This window comes from Pogoniulus pusillus, chromosome 17 (assembly GCF_015220805.1).
Source record: "Pogoniulus pusillus isolate bPogPus1 chromosome 17, bPogPus1.pri, whole genome shotgun sequence".
NCBI lineage: Eukaryota > Metazoa > Chordata > Aves > Piciformes > Lybiidae > Pogoniulus > Pogoniulus pusillus.
Genome location: NC_087280.1, coordinates 6,574,680 through 6,593,016, shown reverse-complemented (window position 1 = coordinate 6,593,016; position 18,337 = coordinate 6,574,680). Strand labels below are relative to the sequence as shown.

Genomic DNA, 18,337 nt, shown 5'->3' with positions numbered 1-18,337 from the left:
CACGCAGTGCTGTCACAGTCTTCATCAGGGTGCAAACCAAAATAATCTGACAGAGCTTTTCTGTCCACATTTACACCATTATACTTTATTTGAGCTGACGGCTTAAATTTTTGCCCTTCATTTTATCACCAACCTGCCTTCACGGCTTCTATGGTGAGAGAACACACACTTCAGTAAATAGAAAAAATCCCAATATAAAATCTGACGAATTTCCTCTAGCTTTTGCTTTCACATTTGCCCCAACAGGTTCCATTTCTCCACCTCTTGACTGTGGCTGTGCAACAGTTTCATTATTTTCTGCCTTCTAGTTGCAATCTCTCTTCTGGCTTTAAACTCACTTCCACTATACACAACTGCACACAATGCCACTCTTGAGTGCAGTCAGGTCTGCCTCAGAAACCCTTTTCTTACATCATTTAAAGGAGAAATCACACAGTAATATCTGGTGTACCCATTAGCAAGCTGTGAGGACCCTGCTCATCTATGCCAGTTCCAGGCAAATGGCTCCAACAGAGATGAACCAGAAAAACCTTCTCTAGCTAAAGATGGGGAATACAAAGTCATGTGACACAGACACTAATCCCCTCCAATGTGTTTTTCTTGATAATACATCATAAAAATACAGTCATTCTTCTCCAGAACAAATTATTTCTCCACTGGCTGAACTTCTTCCTTAGAAGACAATAGCTACCTTGGTCTCCCATGCACATTCTCTACTGTGTAAATGTTCATCCACCAAGAGATACTTGCCACTTGCAGCTCCCTATCTTCTCGGCAACTTCTTAAAACGTCCAATAGTCTAACTACAGTCCACCTTTTAAAATACAGAAGCACGAGCCACACTTTTACTATATGAATCATATATTAATTCTCCTTCCTCAAATTAAGGAAATAAAAATGGACATCAAAAACTGAACAAACACCACTACCTGTACCACCTGTGCTGAGATAACAGCATTTTCCATCCTACAGCCAACAGGCTGTACAGTTTCTTCCGTACTCATGGAATTCACTGCACCTCCACTGAACCTAAGTCACTGCTGGATCTATGCAAACAGCGTTAGCTACTTCACAGGATGTCAGGGTGTCCTGGAGTACTGCACACCCCAAAATGTCTCTCCCTCTGTGGTTTGAATGGGAGAGGAAAAGGCGCAAACCCCCTGTTTCCCCCTCTCCCCCTGCCCTGCAGGCGTGAAGGGGGGGTGCAAAGGGCCCTTCCGGTGTGAGGGGTCCCCCGTGCAGATGCCTGCACTGGAATTGGGCTGGTGATTGGCTGTTATCTTCGCACCTACGAAGTGCTAACTCGACCCTTTGTCTAGGAAAGGTATAAACATTGGGGGACTTCCCGCCTTGGGGTGCCCACCTTACAGTTCTTCCCCGCCTGGATAGTTGCTGCAGAAAGAGTCCCCTGGCGCTCCGAAGGACAAGCTCCTGAGGGACAGGACTGTCCCTGCTTTGGACGGCTTCCCACCATAAGCACCCCCTTTATGCAGCTTGATAGGCCTTAACAAACCTCGGGAGAGAGAGGGGACAAGCATCTGGATCACCCTTTCTCTCAGACAGCCTGAATCACCTGTGAGTAAACTTTTGGCTCAGCATGATTATTAAGTGGGGAATGCTATGTTTAGCAGCTTAGTCTTTTCCAACTCCTGACTTCCAAAACAGTCAAATTTGTCTATGATATCTTTGTAAGATCTTCTCAAACTGAATCTGCTAATTAAAACTAAATTAATTTCTGTATATAATTTTGGGGTCGGGTTTCCAGGAAAATAAAGTAATTCCATTTTTATATACATTCCTGACTCGACCACATTAATTCCCTTCCTCCAAAACACAGGGGTCGGAAGGGACCCAAAGAGATCATTGAGTCCATCCCCCCTGCCAGAGCAGGACCACAATCTAGATCAGGTCACAGAGGAACGCATCCAGATGGGCCTTGAAAGTCTCCAGAGGAGACTCCACAACCTCTCTGGGCAGCCTGTTCCAATGCTATGTGACCCTTACAGTAAAGAGGTTCTCCCCTGTGTTGAGGTGGTACCTCCTGTGCCACAGCTTCCGTCCATTGCTCCTTGTCCTATCCCAGAGAGCAAGTGAGAAGAGCCTGTCCCACCCCCTCCTGGCCCCCAGCCCTCAGATAAACATTTATGAAATCCCCTCTCAGTCTTCCCTTTTCCACACTAAAAAGCCCCAGGTCCCTCAGCGTTTCCTCATAATGCAGTGCTCCAGTCCTCTAACCATCCTCGTAGCCCTCTGCTGGACCTTCTACCACAGATCTCTGACCCTCTTAAACCGGAGAGCCCAAAACCAAAAGCAGTACTCAAGGAGGGGTTCTCACCAGGGCAAAGCAGAGGGGAAGGAGACCTTCCCTTGATGTGCTAGACACACTCTGCTTAATACACCCCAGGATTCCATTGGCCACTTTGGCCACAAGGACACATTTCTCTCCCACGGGTAACTTGTGGTAACAAGTCACCAGGACTCTCAGATTCCTCTCCACAGGGCTGCTCTCCAGTAGATACTTCCAAAGATACAGGTAAAAAGGATGCCAACGTATACTATCATCAGCCTCCTACAAAGTGGGAAGGCATGAACAGACAGGAAAATATTTCTAAAAATAATTAGGTCTCCTTCATGGCTTACAGGATTCTTACTGTGACCAGCTAAGAGTGTGGGTCAAACTTCATCCCTCTTGAGTATGTAAGAGAAAACACACACACACACAAAAGCACCACCCCCAAAAAATAACCCAAAGCCCACCTCAAAAAACTGAAACTATAACCCCACCCCCCAAAACACAGGACGGACCAACCCACACTCTTCTGTCTTCCTGAGGTTTCATGACAGACAACGCACAGACCAAGTGCTGGACCAGAGTCAGTAATGCATCCTTGCATGCCAGATAACCTGCAGATTTCCCTCCAGACAGCAAGAGCATGTATTAACAGCATGATGACAAACAGCACAGAACAACAGAATATACCTGTTTGATAAATACCATAGGTCTGGAAAGCTTGGAGCCAACGAGTATTTGTCATAAACTTCACGTGAGAAAAATACCTCACTGCCATTTCTTGGTGACGAATCCCTGATTGAAAAACAAAACCAAACAAACAGACACCACAAAACCCAAAGTCAAACAATGTTACAGTAAAAAAAAATAAAGAATGAAAGGCCACATCTATGTCTGGGAAACAACATAATGGATTCATTCACCAAAAAAGGTTATCTAAGCAGCGCTTCCACATTCCTTCTTTGTAGAAGTTAGAGATGTACTAATGGAAACCCTCTTCTTCCCAGCAGGAAAACGCTCCTCACAGTTCAAACAGAACAACTTAATACAGGCAATAAACTTCAGATATGGCAAGAAAAACGGTGACGGTCATATGCTTTCAGGTGTCTCTTAGAGCCAAGCATAGGGTTGAACTCACTGGAATTTTGAGACAAACCAGACTTTCTTAATTCTCCAGAAATGAGGCATTTTACTTTCACACAAGTTTTTAATTTGCGATCTATCCTTTTCAGCACACAGGCTTTATACAACCTAGATCTTTCCAAAACATTCTGACAAGCACGAGGAAAGATTTATTTTTGCCTTCCTCGCAAATAAACTAATTCAAAACGAACTCACCTCTCTAGGCTCAAAACCAACTACTTCACTGTATGGCTTTTCGCATTAAAACCGAGAACACTGTCACTGCCCTAAACGCACACCGCGGATGTGCACTGCTGCCTCCTTCCTTCGGTCTGAGCAGACATCAAACGCCAGTCAGCCTTGCCCCAGAACAAACACAACCGACTCCTCATTGCTCCCCTCCACCGAGGCCACGACAAACAGGGAGCCGCGCCGCGCCGCTCCGCCCCCGCTCAGCGACGGGACGGGCGCGGGCCAGTCAGGCGGGAGCGGGAGCTCAGGCCCACCCCGCTCCCGCCCGGCGCATGCGGAAGCCGACACCCGCCCGGCGCGCTGAGCGGTGCGGTTTTCCCGCGGGGCCCCCCGCCCTTCACACACGCCCCGCTAGATTAGCGGCAGAGGGGGGAGCGCACTCACCATGTCAGCAGCTGCCCTCCGGCCGCCATCTCGGCGGGCCCCTCAGGGGCGCGAATTCGCCTAACCCTCGTCTCTGCCGCCGGAGCCTGCTTCCGGGCACGGGCCAATCAGCGTGGCGGAGCGCCTGGCGGCGGGACGAGGCGTTCTGAGCCAGCCAATGGCAGCGTGGCTCGAGCAGCGGCTGCAGACGTTGCGGCGGCCATCTTGTGGCAGGCAGCAACGGTGCAGCATGGCCGTGTGGGCGCCGGCGACATGCTGCTTGCCGAGGCCTGTGTCAGTAGCGACTGCAGCACGTCTCGCTGGGAGAGGAAATGTGCTTAAGGCCTTTCCGAGCTGTGGATTCCACTCGGATCGCATACTTAGGGTATGGCTCTGGCGAGGTATTGTCTCGAGTGGCAGTTTTCAGTCAAGAGTGTTAAGAGGTGGCTCGGCCTGGTCCTGACGGGAGCTGAAGCAGTGTGTGAGAGAGTTAAGCTACGTCGTGGGGGTTGCGGTTGTCAGCCTCCCTCCTGGCCGCCTGCTGTCCCTTGCTCATTCCCCACTTAGGGACAAAATCACAAGTGTTTGTTTTTTTTTCCTGCTGTGTTAAAACGTGAAATTCAAATATTCGCAGTACCTGTGGGTCTGGATTAGGGAAACAGAAAAGGTGATCCCTTTCGCAGCTCTAAATGCGGAGAAATGAGGAGGGAAGCTGTAGCAAAAACTCAGTGCTATGCACAAGTACACAAAAATAGCAAGATGATTCAGAGGAATGTTCAGATCCACCATCAAAGAAGCCTCTTCACCATGCTTGCAGATGAGTTTTAAAGGTACTGCTTGATTTTAATTTGGCTTTTTTTTTTTTTTTTTTTTCAATCTCAGATAAGTGGAAAGGTTTTTGTCTTCCTACTGAATCCAGCCAGAGCCCAGTTCTGGAGATAGGAGTAATCTTACTTCAAAACTCAGGTATGCTAACAGTTACATAGCCACGTGATTAGCAGATTTATCTCAGCTTGAGAATGTGGCAGGTTAAATTCTACTTCAGTCTGCATCTCTCTAAAATTTGTAGTGCTTTTTGTTTGGTTTTAATTTTCTTAATGCCACTACTTCGTACGTGTGATCTTTCTGTGACAAATGCGAACATAAGGAAACACTTTTTCACTGTGAGGGTAACTGGGCGCTGGCACAGGTTGCCCAGAGAAGTTGTGCAGTCGTCATCTGTAGGCATATTCAAAAGCTGTTTGGACATGGATATGTGCAACTTGGCTCTGCGTGGCCTTGATTGTTACCTCCGGAGGTGTGAAATGATTGGGGGGTCAGACCCACCACCTAGCCTACAGTTTACTTCCCTGAGGCATGGGAGGCCTCAGTTTGTCTCTTGCTATAGAAGAACTCCTGCTTTTTTTATATTGAACATACTGTTTATATAGTTGTTGCCTGACTTAGATCTTGGTGGTTAGAAAGTCTCCAATGAGTGGAAGGATTGAGCAGGAATCATGTCCTGAGGATGGGAAAATCAAATCTGGATTTTCAGTGTCTCAAAGTCTGGTTTAGTGGTGGAACTGCTGTTGAAATTAGTGCTGCAGTTCTAAGAAAGCAATCACTGTCATTAAAAGACAAACCAGAAAAACAGTAACATACTTGATTTGTAGGTGAAGGCTTCTTCCAGATACAGTGCTTCAAATGTGAATGCTCATACTTATCTCTAGATCATGATCAGGCATAAATACTGAGCTGTTAAACCTCTCTCAAGACTTAAGTATTTGTGTAGGTGCAGAAGTAAAATTTTATGTGCCCGAAGTCATAAGACCAAACAGGCTACTGACATTCAGGTGCTCCCAAAGTTAGCACAGCAAAATGGAGTTGCAACTTTGTATTTTGTTATCCAGAGCCTCATTTAGCTCAAGCCTGAAGCAGTACTTTTGAAAAAATCTGTGGGAAGGCCTTCAGCCAAATTTCTTGTGTCTTGCACTTAATACAGAACAGGAAGCTTAAAGCTCTTGTTAGCCAGAAGGGGAACTTAAAATGTGCTTGGGAGTCTTGTTTCCTTGTTGCCAAACTTTGCAGTCATTGCTAGGTAAAAAGCTAGTTAGGTAGCTGGGCTCAAAGAATGGTGGTGTAGTGGGCAGTCAGAAATGGTGTTTCCTAGAACTCGGTACTGGGGCCAGTTCTGTTTACTATCTTTATCAGTCACTTGGACTAGGGGATCAAGGGCTCCGTCATTAAGTTTGCCACATAACCAAATTAGATGAGAGTGTTGATCTGATGAAGAGCAGGAGGGCTCTATGAGAGATCTGGACAGATGATCACTGGTATGAGGCTCAACAAAGCCAAGATCCTGTATCTAGGTCACAACAACCCCATACAATGCTACAGGCTTGGAAAGAGTGGCTGTAAAGCTGCTTGGTGGTAAAGGACCTGGGGGCATTGGTTGACAGCCAGCTTACCATGAACCAGCTATGTTTCTGGGTGAACAAGAAGGCCACCAGCATCCTGGCCAGTATAAGGAATAGAGTGGTCATCGGGAGTAGGGAGGTGATTGTCCCTTGTACGCTGGTGACTAAACCAGTGAGTACTGGTGCGGCCACACCTCAAATACTGTGTTCAGTGTTGGGCCCCTCACTACAAGAAAACATTGAATGAATGGAGTGTATCCAGAGAAGGACAACAAAGCTGATGAAAGATTTGGAGAGTAAGTCATGAGGAGCACCTGAGGGACCTGGAGTTGTTTAGTCTGGAGAAGAGGAGGCTGAGGGGAGACCTCATTGCTCTCTGCAACTGCTTGAAAAGAGGTTAGAGGGAGAAGGGGTTGGCCTCTTATCCTAATATGAGGTGATAGTATGAGAGGAGATGGCCTGAAACTGTGTGTAGGGGAGGTTTAGGTTGGATATTAGGAAAAATTCCGTTATGTAAAGAGTGGTGAGGCATTGGAACAGGCTGCCCAGGGAGGTGGTAGAGTCACCATCCCTGGAGATGTTTAAAATACATGTACATGTTGTTGGTTAGTGACATGGTTTAGTGGTCGATTTGGTGTCTTAAAGGTCTTTTCCACCCTAAAAGTTTCTATGATTACATGGTATTTGTGCTAAGTATCTCTGACACACGTGCTTGTAAGCACAGCCTGGTTTTGGAGGGATGCATTCTTTAAGGAACTTAATAAACTGCAGTTCAGAAAAACAAAGAAGATGCTACTGACAAAAAAAAAAAAAGTCAGACAGATTTTTTTCCATTAGAAGCTGAAGTTTTATTACAGGATAACAGTACATAAAGCACATCTAAAATCGATGTGTCCAATGCACTTAATAAAGGTAATGTAATATTAAAGGTACAGTTTCTAAGTACAATATAACAACATTCATATTAGAATGAAAATTGGAGTATTTAAAAGACAACATTAAATCTCTTATTTTTACAGTCATATTTACAAAATGAATCAAAATACTTTTTTTTGGGACTGAGTAAAATAACAAACGAATATAAGCAGGCTATCGTGAGTTGGAAAGGTCCATGAACGTGAAAAGTGAAGTGATTGGGTAAAGATCATTAGCAAAGGTTTAGTACAATACCACTTTAGTATTCCTCTTGATGGCTTACATTTTTTGTGGCTAGAAAAGGAATTTTTACATACTGTACACATAAGAGACAGCAAATATTTACATGTACAGTATAGTTGTATTGAAGCCTGTGTTTATTTACAGAAATTTGAGCAGATCACTCAGCGAGGTTTTTGAAGTCTATGTGCTTACTTTTCAAATGGATGTATATTTGTAATCAGCATTTATTAAGGTGGTATTACCATTGATCATTTAGTAAACAGGGAGAATATATGTCAACCAAATGATTTTGCATAAATACATCAAACTATTTTAATTAAAACAATAGGGAGAATGTGTTCCTGGCATTACATGTATGTTAGTCCATACAAATTCAAGAGCAAGTCCTTTTATCTTTGAAAATATCAAAAGGTGACTGAAATCAACAAGGGAAAATAAAATTGTCATGGCTTATATTTAAATAAGATTGTAGCTTCAAGAGGTTTTAATAATTGTCCTGATAGTGTTTGCAGTTAAACATTCCACTTATGAAAATATACCCATGGTGCAGTAAAGTTTGTATTTCTTTTTAGGACAACAGTATGCTTGCTGTTTAAAAAAAATTATTTATATATATATATTCCTTGTATTGAGGGTATAAAAGCAGTGCATGGAAGCCAAGAACCATGGCTTTAAAATTCACTACCTTCTATTATCAAAAAGTGCAGTAAACAGAAACATTGTATTTAATAAATTGCTCAAAAATCTTTGCTAAAGATCTTATAAATTCAGTAATATTACAGAAAAATTCTAATAAATATTTAAAAGGTTAATTACCTCCTTAGTTAGATATTTGATATCCATTAGTTGTTAAGAATTAACATGAAAACTGTATCTAGAATGGAAAGGAACAAGGGACAGGAACACTTTTAAGGGTACGCGACTAGGTAAATTAAGGTGTACATGAAAAATAAAAACAAAACCCCCAGACCTGACAAAACTTTGCCAATTCCACTTCTTAATTAACTTTAGTTGCTAATGACTGTCCTTGGATATGCATGCATGATTTCTAAAGCATATCCAAGGACTGAGTTTAGCCATCCATCATGGAAGATTTACAGAAAATTCCTATTTACAGTAAATGGAGTTAAGTGTGTAGGCATGGCCTAGTAACATCTGCAGTTTGAGTGTGTACAGGTCCTATTTAAAGTCAAGAGGGAGGAAGGCACCCAGCAGAATAACATCTATAAATATCAGATGTAACGACAGGATAGAACTCTCAACAAGCCAAATAACTACCTCCCTTTCAGACAGCATGTTGCAATTACTTCATACTGGCAGATTAGATGTTTTTCTTTTTTTCCTAATACAATACAGGCAGACTGTTTTAGTAACCAAAAAGATAAGATGGACAGAATGTTTTTAATAATGTTAATAATTACTAATGTTAATCATGTAGAAAAAAATCTACACTTGATATCAAGTATCTGTACTGGTGAAGTAATTTTCTCCTTATTAAATATACTATAGAATAATTTATATAATGACACTATGCATTTAAAGAGAAAACCATGTCCCAAATCTTGTACTCTGATACAGGTACTTGTTGGGCATATGTTGGTGTGTGTGTGTGTGTGTATATATATATACACAAATATATATATATATTTATATATAGTTATACTCAGTGAAATTAACAAGACCCAAAGGTGGTATTGTCTAGGAATAAAAGGGGTTTGTTTGCTTTTGTTCACAAAAGTAACTTATCTAGCACCACACATCAGAAAAACACAAAAATAGCACACTCTAGTTCTAAACAGCTATGTCTAAAATAGATTATATAGTAAAACAGATATTATACAGCATAATGTGGTATTTGATAAACAGATAAATATTTGCACTGTGTAGGCTGTTTATAGTATAACTTTATCTATACAGAATGAAAGCAAAAAGTTAACTGTATAGAGGTGAGCAGAACAACATTAAATATTATGACTCCAAAGCAGAGACAAAGTTAAGAGTTGAAAGAATAGAGCAAGATAAAATGTTTACAGGCCATTACAAGTCCTTAAATTAGTAGTAAAATAAGGAATCAGTTGCTCAAGTTTAAGAAAGCAGTAAACAAGAGATTGCATTTACATGCAGATGTCTAAAACTTGTATTTCTTTTAAATCTATGCACAAAAAGTCATTTGTTTTTATTGCTTGACATTCAGTTATGGCTAGAGTATTTTTAACCTTTTTTTTTTTTGTACTTTGGAAACAAGAATATTGTTAAAGGTGCCATAAAAATGGACAACATTGAAAACAGTTTGCAAATAAACCACCTAACACTGCAGTTCTTTATACATTTTAAAAAGCCTTGTCTGGGGTTTGTCATATGTTAAATATATTTAATCTGGGAAAATACATTGTAGCTTGAAGCCTCCCATTGGCCCAAACATCCAATACAAAAACACATCTCCAGAAAAGGAGCAGGCAGACAATACAGTTACATATAAAGAAGCAGCCAGTTAATGTCCTAATCATTCAAATATTGACCACTGTTCGGTAACTTGTTTCTCAATCAGTGTAGAAATGAGGAGCATTTTGGATTTAGAAAGGTGTACAGTACGCATGCCTTTTTGTGAAATAAAATTCACTGTATTGCTTATGAATTCTCTGCATTAGGTATAGCTAAGCATTACAGATTGCAAGTTCCTGTAAAGTTTGTGCATCTACATTAAGACTTTTTGGGGAAATTTAGGGTAGTGTTTCTCAAACTGAAAGTCACAACAATTTGAAAGTTGCCAAAGTGTTTAGATTGTTATCAGAACACTCTGGAAAGAAATGTATCTGGGGTTCTATGAGAAGTGTAGCATAAGAGTTCTCCAGCACAGAACCGGTGGTTGTGCTGGCTGCAGATAAGCTCCACTGCCAGGGGAACTTGTCCCACAGCCTCTGTACAGCTCAGCCCCTTCAGCATGGAAGAGCTTAAAGAGCTGGCTGTCGTTGGCTGCAAGTGTTTGTAATGGCCATGGAGTTACTAAGTGCTACCAGCAACTTGGTTCCTTCACTTAGGAAATTCCACCAGTTGGTTCACACTCCCTGCTCGAGAAAAAGAAAGTTAATTTCCAGCAATAGAGAGCCCTATGAAGAAACACAGCCCAGAAGGATGTGCTTTCAGAAAGCTTGAGAAACACGGAGTTGTAGGAAAAAAAGTACCGAAAGGACAAAAGAACACAAAAAACATGCACATGTTAACAGAAAGGTCTGATGACACATATCAAGTTGAACTTCACTGTGAAGTTCAGCTTGAAGTATAATGACTTTATGAGGGAAGACATACAAGTGAATATTGTGGCAGAAGAAATAAACGCATGAATATGATCTGAAGCCTTTATCATGCTCTTTCTTATTTGGATAGCCTACTTATTGCTATAAAATTATTGCTATATTCTACCAATGATAAAGGCAAAAAAACCCACCCCAAACTAAACAGCAATGTTACACATGGAAAAGGTAGAATACAGCTTTTATTCTGATGTTAAAATTCTATTTAGTACCTGAATAAAGTTTCAAAGATAGACTGTACATTATCCTAAATGTTACGTATTTTCCCCCTCAAGTCCAGTAAGCAAGCTATTATCACAGTACTAGGATTAAAGCACATACTGCAGTGATTTCTAAACAAATACTCATTTAAATTTAAAAACTTTTGTTTCTTCTTGTTGTATTTGGTAGCTGTATGCATTTGCCCTCATTTCCACCAAACGATTTACTGATAGGAATATTTAAGCATAAAGAAAATAGGAGGCTAATAGTCAAATATATTCATGGATGACTTTTAAAATAATAAATATGACTGATGAAAAAAGAATAGCTATCATTCTCCAGCTAAGGAAAATAAAGATATTTCTTCTGTGCAATCTGAATCAGCTGGCACAGGTAAAATGTAATATACTGAATACTCAAGAGAAAATTGCTTATTATTTTTGGATATTGGATAGTAAATGTTGTTTCTGACATTTATAAGTTTATCTACATTGGGGAGTTTAGGAATGTGTAGAGGAAAAAAACCCCACATTGTTTGTACAGCTTACACTGTGCAACCTGTTTTGTTCATTAGGTACAGACTGAGGAATGTCTATGCCAATGCAAAAAGAGATACTCTAATTTGGCTCACCCCACTATACAGTGAGAGCATCTTACAGACTGTACCTATTAAAAATATCTTTAATTACTATACAAGTATGTAAGGAAGAGGTTCTATTGTGAATCGGCAATAGGAATTTTCATCTACTGAAGATGGCAGAACACAAACTGACCAAGAGAGAGCATACTTGCTAACAGTTGTCTGCCTTGGAAGGCCATTCCAAGCTAAACTTGGCAGTCATCTTCTACAACTGTACAAATGCTTTCCCTCTTGCTAAGCAACCTAAAAGTAAACACCTGGAAGCTGCATGCTTGGTGAAAAATCCTCAATAAGCTAACATACTAGGGAACTGATGCTTGTTGCAAGACGACAGACAAGTCTGATGGAGAAATCTTGCTCATTTTGTTTGTAGTTGCTTATTTACTTCTATGCTTCCATTTTCAAAAGAATGTGAAGCCATAAGCCAAGGCTAATTGGGCAGGCTTCCAGAGTCCTACATATAGCACTTGGAGACTTCCTAGACTTCCTGGTGTTTTGTGCCATTGTAATCACTTGGAATTGCTGATGTTGATGTACTAGATCTGAAAATGTCTTCAGCCTCAGCATTTCTTCCCTGCCAGGTTTTTTGCTTTACCACGAAGCATATGCTGTTACAACAGAGAATGTGTGCTGTTGTTCTTGTATTCCTGCAGATGTATGTTCCTTTCTATGTGATGTCATTGTCGAAACCTAGTCATTGCCTTTTCATTCTTACTGTGCTGTCATAAATTGATTTGTTTTCTTTGACAGTAATTTAAATACGGAAAACCCAGAATTGCATAACACTGAAATTCAACTGGAAAAATAGTCCTATCACAAAAATGTCCAGAGGTTACTGAAATTAATTTAATTAATTTAATGGGTCAGCATTAATTAATTTTCTAGAATATAATTACAAAACCTTTGCACTGTTTGGAGTACTTTGTTTTGAACAAAACCAAGACCAGCTAACTGCAAAAATGAGTAAGAGAATGAGGCACCCGTAGAGTATTTAGTTAAATAGGAAATAATCCAGTTCTCTTGTGCCGGGGGGGCAGGAGGGAAGGGGAGAAAAACTAGCGTGTGTTTTAAAAAGTAATTTGTTGTACCAGTAGTACTGGCCACCCTGTTGAAGAGTTTTAGAAGATCCCTGAGCACATTAATTTCTGACTCTTACCCCAGCTCCAAAATGATAGGGCATCTGTTGATAACGAGATGGATTGTCATTCACAGTTAAGTCAATCTTAAGGTGCTTATCTATTTACCCTTTTTTTCACCAATCAGCACAAAGAACTGTCATAAAATAACTTTTATTTTTCTTTTTTAAATAATAAAAGGGCACAAAATTTAAACAAAATCAATGTTTTGTGACAGTGGTTTAGGATTATTATCTGGCTGCCCCTCAACAACAGACAAGTGATTTAATCGACATTCCTTAGCAGGAAGAAAAAAAAAAAAGAAAAAAAAAATCCTGTACAAATATGTATTTTTCCCTGAGGGATCAAGGTTACACCCGCAAGTGCGCTATGTACATATTGCACTGTAGAGGAATGAAGAACATGTGCAAAAAAAGCAACAATGATTGAAGCTTACTAATCAAACCTTTTAATTGTGACTGCTATGCCGTCTTGCATTTTGGAATGTCGGAACACAGCTATTCCTTTAATCTAAAATGTAAAAAACAAAACCAGAAAGGAAAACAAACACGCACCTCTACTATGGCACATTCAATGAAATAAAAAGTTTTCCAAAGACATATAGACAAATTCCATCAAGAAAATAATACAAAGTTCGTTCATTTGTTTTTTTTTAAAGTTTTTTAGAAAAATTACATTACTTTCTTCCATTGTTTCACATTACAAAATTTTTTTTTTTAATGTTTACACAAATCACATTTTATTGCAGGAATATTTCAAGTGCCATCAAACATTTATAGAAGGGTTAAAAAAATAGAAGTCTCTCTAAAGTGGTCCAGACAAGGCTTTGTATAGAATAAATCTTTTTTCCACCTATTTTTGACTTAAGTATTTTGAATACATTTTCTTTATTCCATTGACAATTAACAGCCTAGAAGCAGCCACTCACACATTCCCACGCATATATTCATGTGCGCACACAAATGTACTCTCTCTCATACACACAGGTGCACATACACACAGAGATATCTTGGTATCCATAACTAAGACAGATAAGCTTTAATAAAGAACAACCAAACTTAAAAACAGCCTCCCTCTTCACATAATTCCATAAAATGTCAAACAATGCTGGAGATGTTAAAGTATATTTGGCTTATTCAAACAACAGCCTAGTACTGTAGCTCTTTCCTAGAAAGCCAGACAACATCTCTGTGGATAGCTGCAACATCCAAGGTAAACAGCCCATTCAAAGCCAATATATTATTTCTTTATGTTCAGCTGTTGTCATGTTTTTGTTTGAAGTGAACTGGGCAGATTATGAACATAATCACATGAATATCCATTGACCCCCAAAATATTTCCAATTTAAATTTGGTCAATTGTCTGATACCAGGCCATAGTCTCAGAGGTTCTACAGAATGCATTTCCTCTGCTGCACTGGGTCCTTACCTGGCCATCACTTTGACCAGCCACTGACTTGATTCTACATCCCCAAGATAATATTCTCTTGCCAAGTGGCTGTGAACCGTAATCAGGAAAGCCGAGTTACTTGGGCTATGTGTGCAGAACCTCCTTTAACAAGATTCCAGTACTTGGGAGCTCCGACAGACTACAAGGACAGCAGCTTCTGGCCTGGAAACTCATATCACAGATGCAAAGGGCTTTGGGCTAAGGCCCCATCTGAAGACTTTTTTAATCGTTGTATATTTTATTAGTAAATGCTGGCAAAATCTGTTGTTAATGACTTATGAGTGGAAATATGCTGAGCTAGATACCAAACAAAAACATTGGCATCTAGATGTCTGGTAAAGTACTAATAATCATCAGGAAGAGGTAAGAAGAATACATGACTGAAAATTAATCCCCAAATATTTTGCCTGGTAGTCTACTTACTGTCAGAAGTAGGAGTTACATCTCACTCTCTAAGATCTTACTTCATTATGAATTAGTTGACACTGAAATTAAGTTTAGTTGATCTTTACAGGACTAGCACCTAAGGCTGGTCACATTCAGAAAACATTTGTTAGTTAAAAGGATTGCTTTAAAAAGAAGAACACACATTAGAATGAAAGTACCATATCATGCCAGATACTCCAATAAAGTAAACAATGGTTCTAGGAAAAGTGAGGCTGGAGAGAACATGTACTAGGCTATGAGCAGCTGCTTGGGGAGCAGGCCAGATGGAGGTGTAAAAGGTTGCCTCCATGGACTTTTTACAAAAGCCCTCTCACTCCTCTGACCCAGTGCTCACAGGGGTGCAGGTGGGACATACAGCTTCGAAGGGGAAACACACAATACTCATCTCCTCCTCTTTTCAAACCACAGAGATGGCAGACTAAAATTTTTAAAGGGTATAATTCCTAAATGTCTGTTTGGCCCCAAAGGTAACGCATTCAAATTATAGGATAAACCTCTTATAATAATCCACTGATCTGATTCTGCTTTATAAAATGATTAGGCTTTAGTGTGCTTCTGTTCGCTTCTGCTACTTCTCAATGTCTGTAATGTACATAAGAGATTGTTTATTCTTAGAAATTAAAGCAGTGAAGCACATTCTGTCTCATTCTTCTTTGAAAGTTCCTGTGCTTCTTGTGCAGGCCTACAAGGCATTCACAGTTAAGACATCATCATCTCATCTAAAACAATTATGCACCCCTGGCTCAAACAGCCACAGTTTATTTTGTCATGTTATTTATTGTGAATCTGCTTCCTCTGGAACTAAATTTACTTGTCAGATTTGCTAAGAGAGAGTATTCTTCCTAAAAGGAATGGTAACTAAAAATATTAAAGACAGTAAGATTAGGCTTATTGATTGATTACGCAACATGGGATTCACAATTTCAGAATGCAGATTTAAGATTTCCAGGCATTATACAGAGTACAAAACAGTGCTTTCTAGCAACAGTGTGCCTTTACTTTGTTAGTCTGTCCTCATCTGATAAAGTGCTTCTTTTTAAATAAGAACAATGAACTTCTCTGTTCAGCTACCTGAAACTAAACTGCTGGATGCTTAAAGAACGTGGGTCAGTGTCTCATCTTTCAAAGTCAAATATAAACCTCCATGGATTTTGACAGGCTAGAGTTTGGAGTTTGAAGACATTGTTTACGATATGGAGTACAAAAAGTATGTCATATTATGTATAGAAGTCTCTCTTCCACATTTGTGTCATACACACATACTTTCACTGTAGATACAGACTTGAGTAAACACCTTCAAACCTGTGTTTAGGGTGGGCAGAAATACACTGTATTTAACAGCCTGATTTTCAAGAATGCTGTGTTATTCATTTGTAACTGATCTGTAATTGCCTACTTTCACCAGGGAAACACAGCACCTTTGAAAATGAGGCTTTTGACTTGTCCACCTGAATTTTAATTTAGGCCTGTAATTTTAAACATCCAGGTTTTAAACATCCAGGTTTGAAAGATCTGAAAATAAAAGTACCTTTGAATTTAACAGCTTGAAAAGCCGATTTTTATTTAGAAAGCTGTCATTATTTTCAACTCTAAAAAAAATTTGTACCCATTTCAGGATATGACCAGCCTCTCTTTAAAAGTAACATGGAAAACAGCAGCATAAATACCTCCCAATGTACCAGTACCTGCCAAACCTTTTTCAGTTAAACTTGAATTTCTGGTGCACATGCAACACAACAATGAACACACTAGCATTTAATTTAAAGAAAAAGGTGCAAAATGAAAGTGCCTTATCAATTCAACAAGAAAAGCTATACCAGTAACTACATTTTATATTAATTAAAACAATATATAAACAATATCTCTTTTGTTATATATAGTCTTCATGCCCATTTACCCTGTAATATATTATAATGCTATTGTTGCTATTGCTATGGACCCTTTTCATGCCGTTCTGTCTACTGGCAAACAGTGGTAGGTGAAAAAATCGTCCTTCATGAAACAATGAGCAAGTTGTGCAAACTGATGCTGGAATCTCTGCAATGCACACCAGTCGCCGATTACTAGGTGAACTCTGTTCTGATCAACAAATTGATTGTTCTGTCAAAAGTCTGGGCAGTGAACTACAAGAGAAAACAACCTTCTGACACTAGTACCCTCAGTCTGTGTAAACAGAGGTCAAGGATTGAGAAGTTGAGACAGAAAAAGGGTCCATATTTGTAGGCATAATGGAAATCATATGCATGAGAAAAACAAGTTCAACTTTGTTTCATTGTTTCCCATCCTTCGCCTGACCCCGACCACCAAGAGATGTGCAGTGTGTTGGCTCCCTAGGTCTGTGCAGGGCCATATAAAGTGTCTTGGTTTTCTTTCTTTTTTTTTTTCTTTTCTTTTTTTTTTTTCCTTTTTTTTTTCCTCCTTTCTTTTGTTTTAATGTTTGTACTTCGGACATTCTAGAAGTGCTTAGGTGATACGTTTACCCATCAATTTGCATCGCTGGCTCAAATTCTGAAGTGAACAACTCCTTATAAAGTGGAGGAAAATGAAGTCGTACAATGTCTGGGTATATTGCTTTAAATGCCATAAGCTTTTCTGTATGTCGTCCACACAGTGCTCTTAAAGTAGACACTTTGCATATTAACTGTGAAAAAATGAACATAAGTTATATGGTCATACATGGAATCAGGCCTCCCAGTTCTTCACATTATTAGGAACATGTAAACTTAGCTTTTCTCACTTGCCTAGTAAACACTGGATCGATATGTAAGTACTTCATGGCTGGATCTCCATTCATGCACCTTAGTCATTCTCTTAGAAGGTGGCAGTCCTGACTACTTTTAACCCTTACTGTGTTACGGAGGGAAGTAGCAACACAGCACATGAGGCTTTTTTCATTTAATGCCAAATGAGGTGAAAAGGAACAGGCCAGAAAAAAATAACATGCTTAAAAAATATCACTTAAGATACTTCCTGAACTTACTGGCTAAAATATTTGTATCGAAGCACATGAAGGAAACTTTCATCCAACAAAGGTATCCAAAGTGTACACCGGGAAACTAATTAAATGAGGTAGGATTTGAAATGGGGACAATCTGCAAAGCCTGAGGTGGATCACTCTGCTTTTATTGTAATTAATTTTGTAGAGTGAAGCTAAGCATTGTGGTTCTGTAAAGTTCTAAAAGGAACTGCGTGTGTAAGGAATTGCCAATCCTTCCCCAGTTCTTCAGATGATTTTTTTTTTTCACATCACTTTAACATTTTTGAAAGATACTTTGTATTTAGTATGTACTATCTCTTTTATTTTCCCTAGGCATCAGTGTTTGGAAGAACTGCTAAGAAATAGGCTGTGTGTGGAACTTACAGAAGATTGAAACAGAAGGTCAGTTTGGGTATCACATGTTATAACAACTTAATTGTTATGCAGGCAGAGATTTCACGAGGGTTAAGGCATGTGTACTGCAAAACTGAAATAGTTTTCTGCATGGCAGAAACATTGTGAAGAAAAATTACAATAAAAACCTTTGTGGCTTTTTGTGAAGTCCAGCATTAAAATCACTCTTTTGAGGCCCTGA

At 39.7% G+C, this 18,337-nt stretch overlaps 2 protein-coding genes and 1 long non-coding RNA gene across 10 annotated transcripts in view; 1 reads left to right on the top strand and 2 right to left on the bottom strand.

The window, feature by feature from the left end:
- Positions 1-4,124, bottom strand: part of ICE2 (interactor of little elongation complex ELL subunit 2) — a 25,936-nt gene extending 21,812 nt beyond the window's left edge. For 2 of the 5 annotated variants that reach the window (XM_064157428.1, XM_064157431.1), the window contains exons 1-2: positions 3,429-3,598; positions 2,981-3,085 (exon numbers count right to left, since the gene is read on the bottom strand). In XM_064157428.1, the coding sequence (XP_064013498.1) occupies positions 2,981-3,085; positions 3,429-3,478 (155 nt within the window). In that variant the 5' untranslated portion in view covers positions 3,479-3,598. Of the gene's footprint in view, positions 1-2,980; positions 3,086-3,428; positions 3,599-4,048 lie in introns of those variants that run through there. The other 3 variants (XM_064157430.1, XM_064157429.1, XM_064157433.1) reach the window with 3 other exon arrangements.
- Positions 3,932-18,337, top strand: LOC135182881 (uncharacterized). The gene is made up of 3 exons (XR_010305331.1): positions 3,932-4,412; positions 4,910-4,993; positions 18,076-18,337. It is a non-coding gene; the product is annotated as an uncharacterized LOC135182881 (long non-coding RNA).
- The window catches only part of RORA (RAR related orphan receptor A), a 424,209-nt gene continuing 418,878 nt past the window's right edge, over positions 13,007-18,337 (bottom strand). For 2 of the 4 annotated variants that reach the window (XM_064157435.1, XM_064157434.1), the window contains one exon: positions 13,007-17,406. In XM_064157435.1, the coding sequence (XP_064013505.1) occupies positions 17,242-17,406 (165 nt within the window). In that variant the 3' untranslated portion in view covers positions 13,007-17,241. The remainder of the gene's footprint in view (positions 17,407-18,337) is intronic. The other 2 variants (XM_064157437.1, XM_064157436.1) reach the window with 1 other exon arrangement.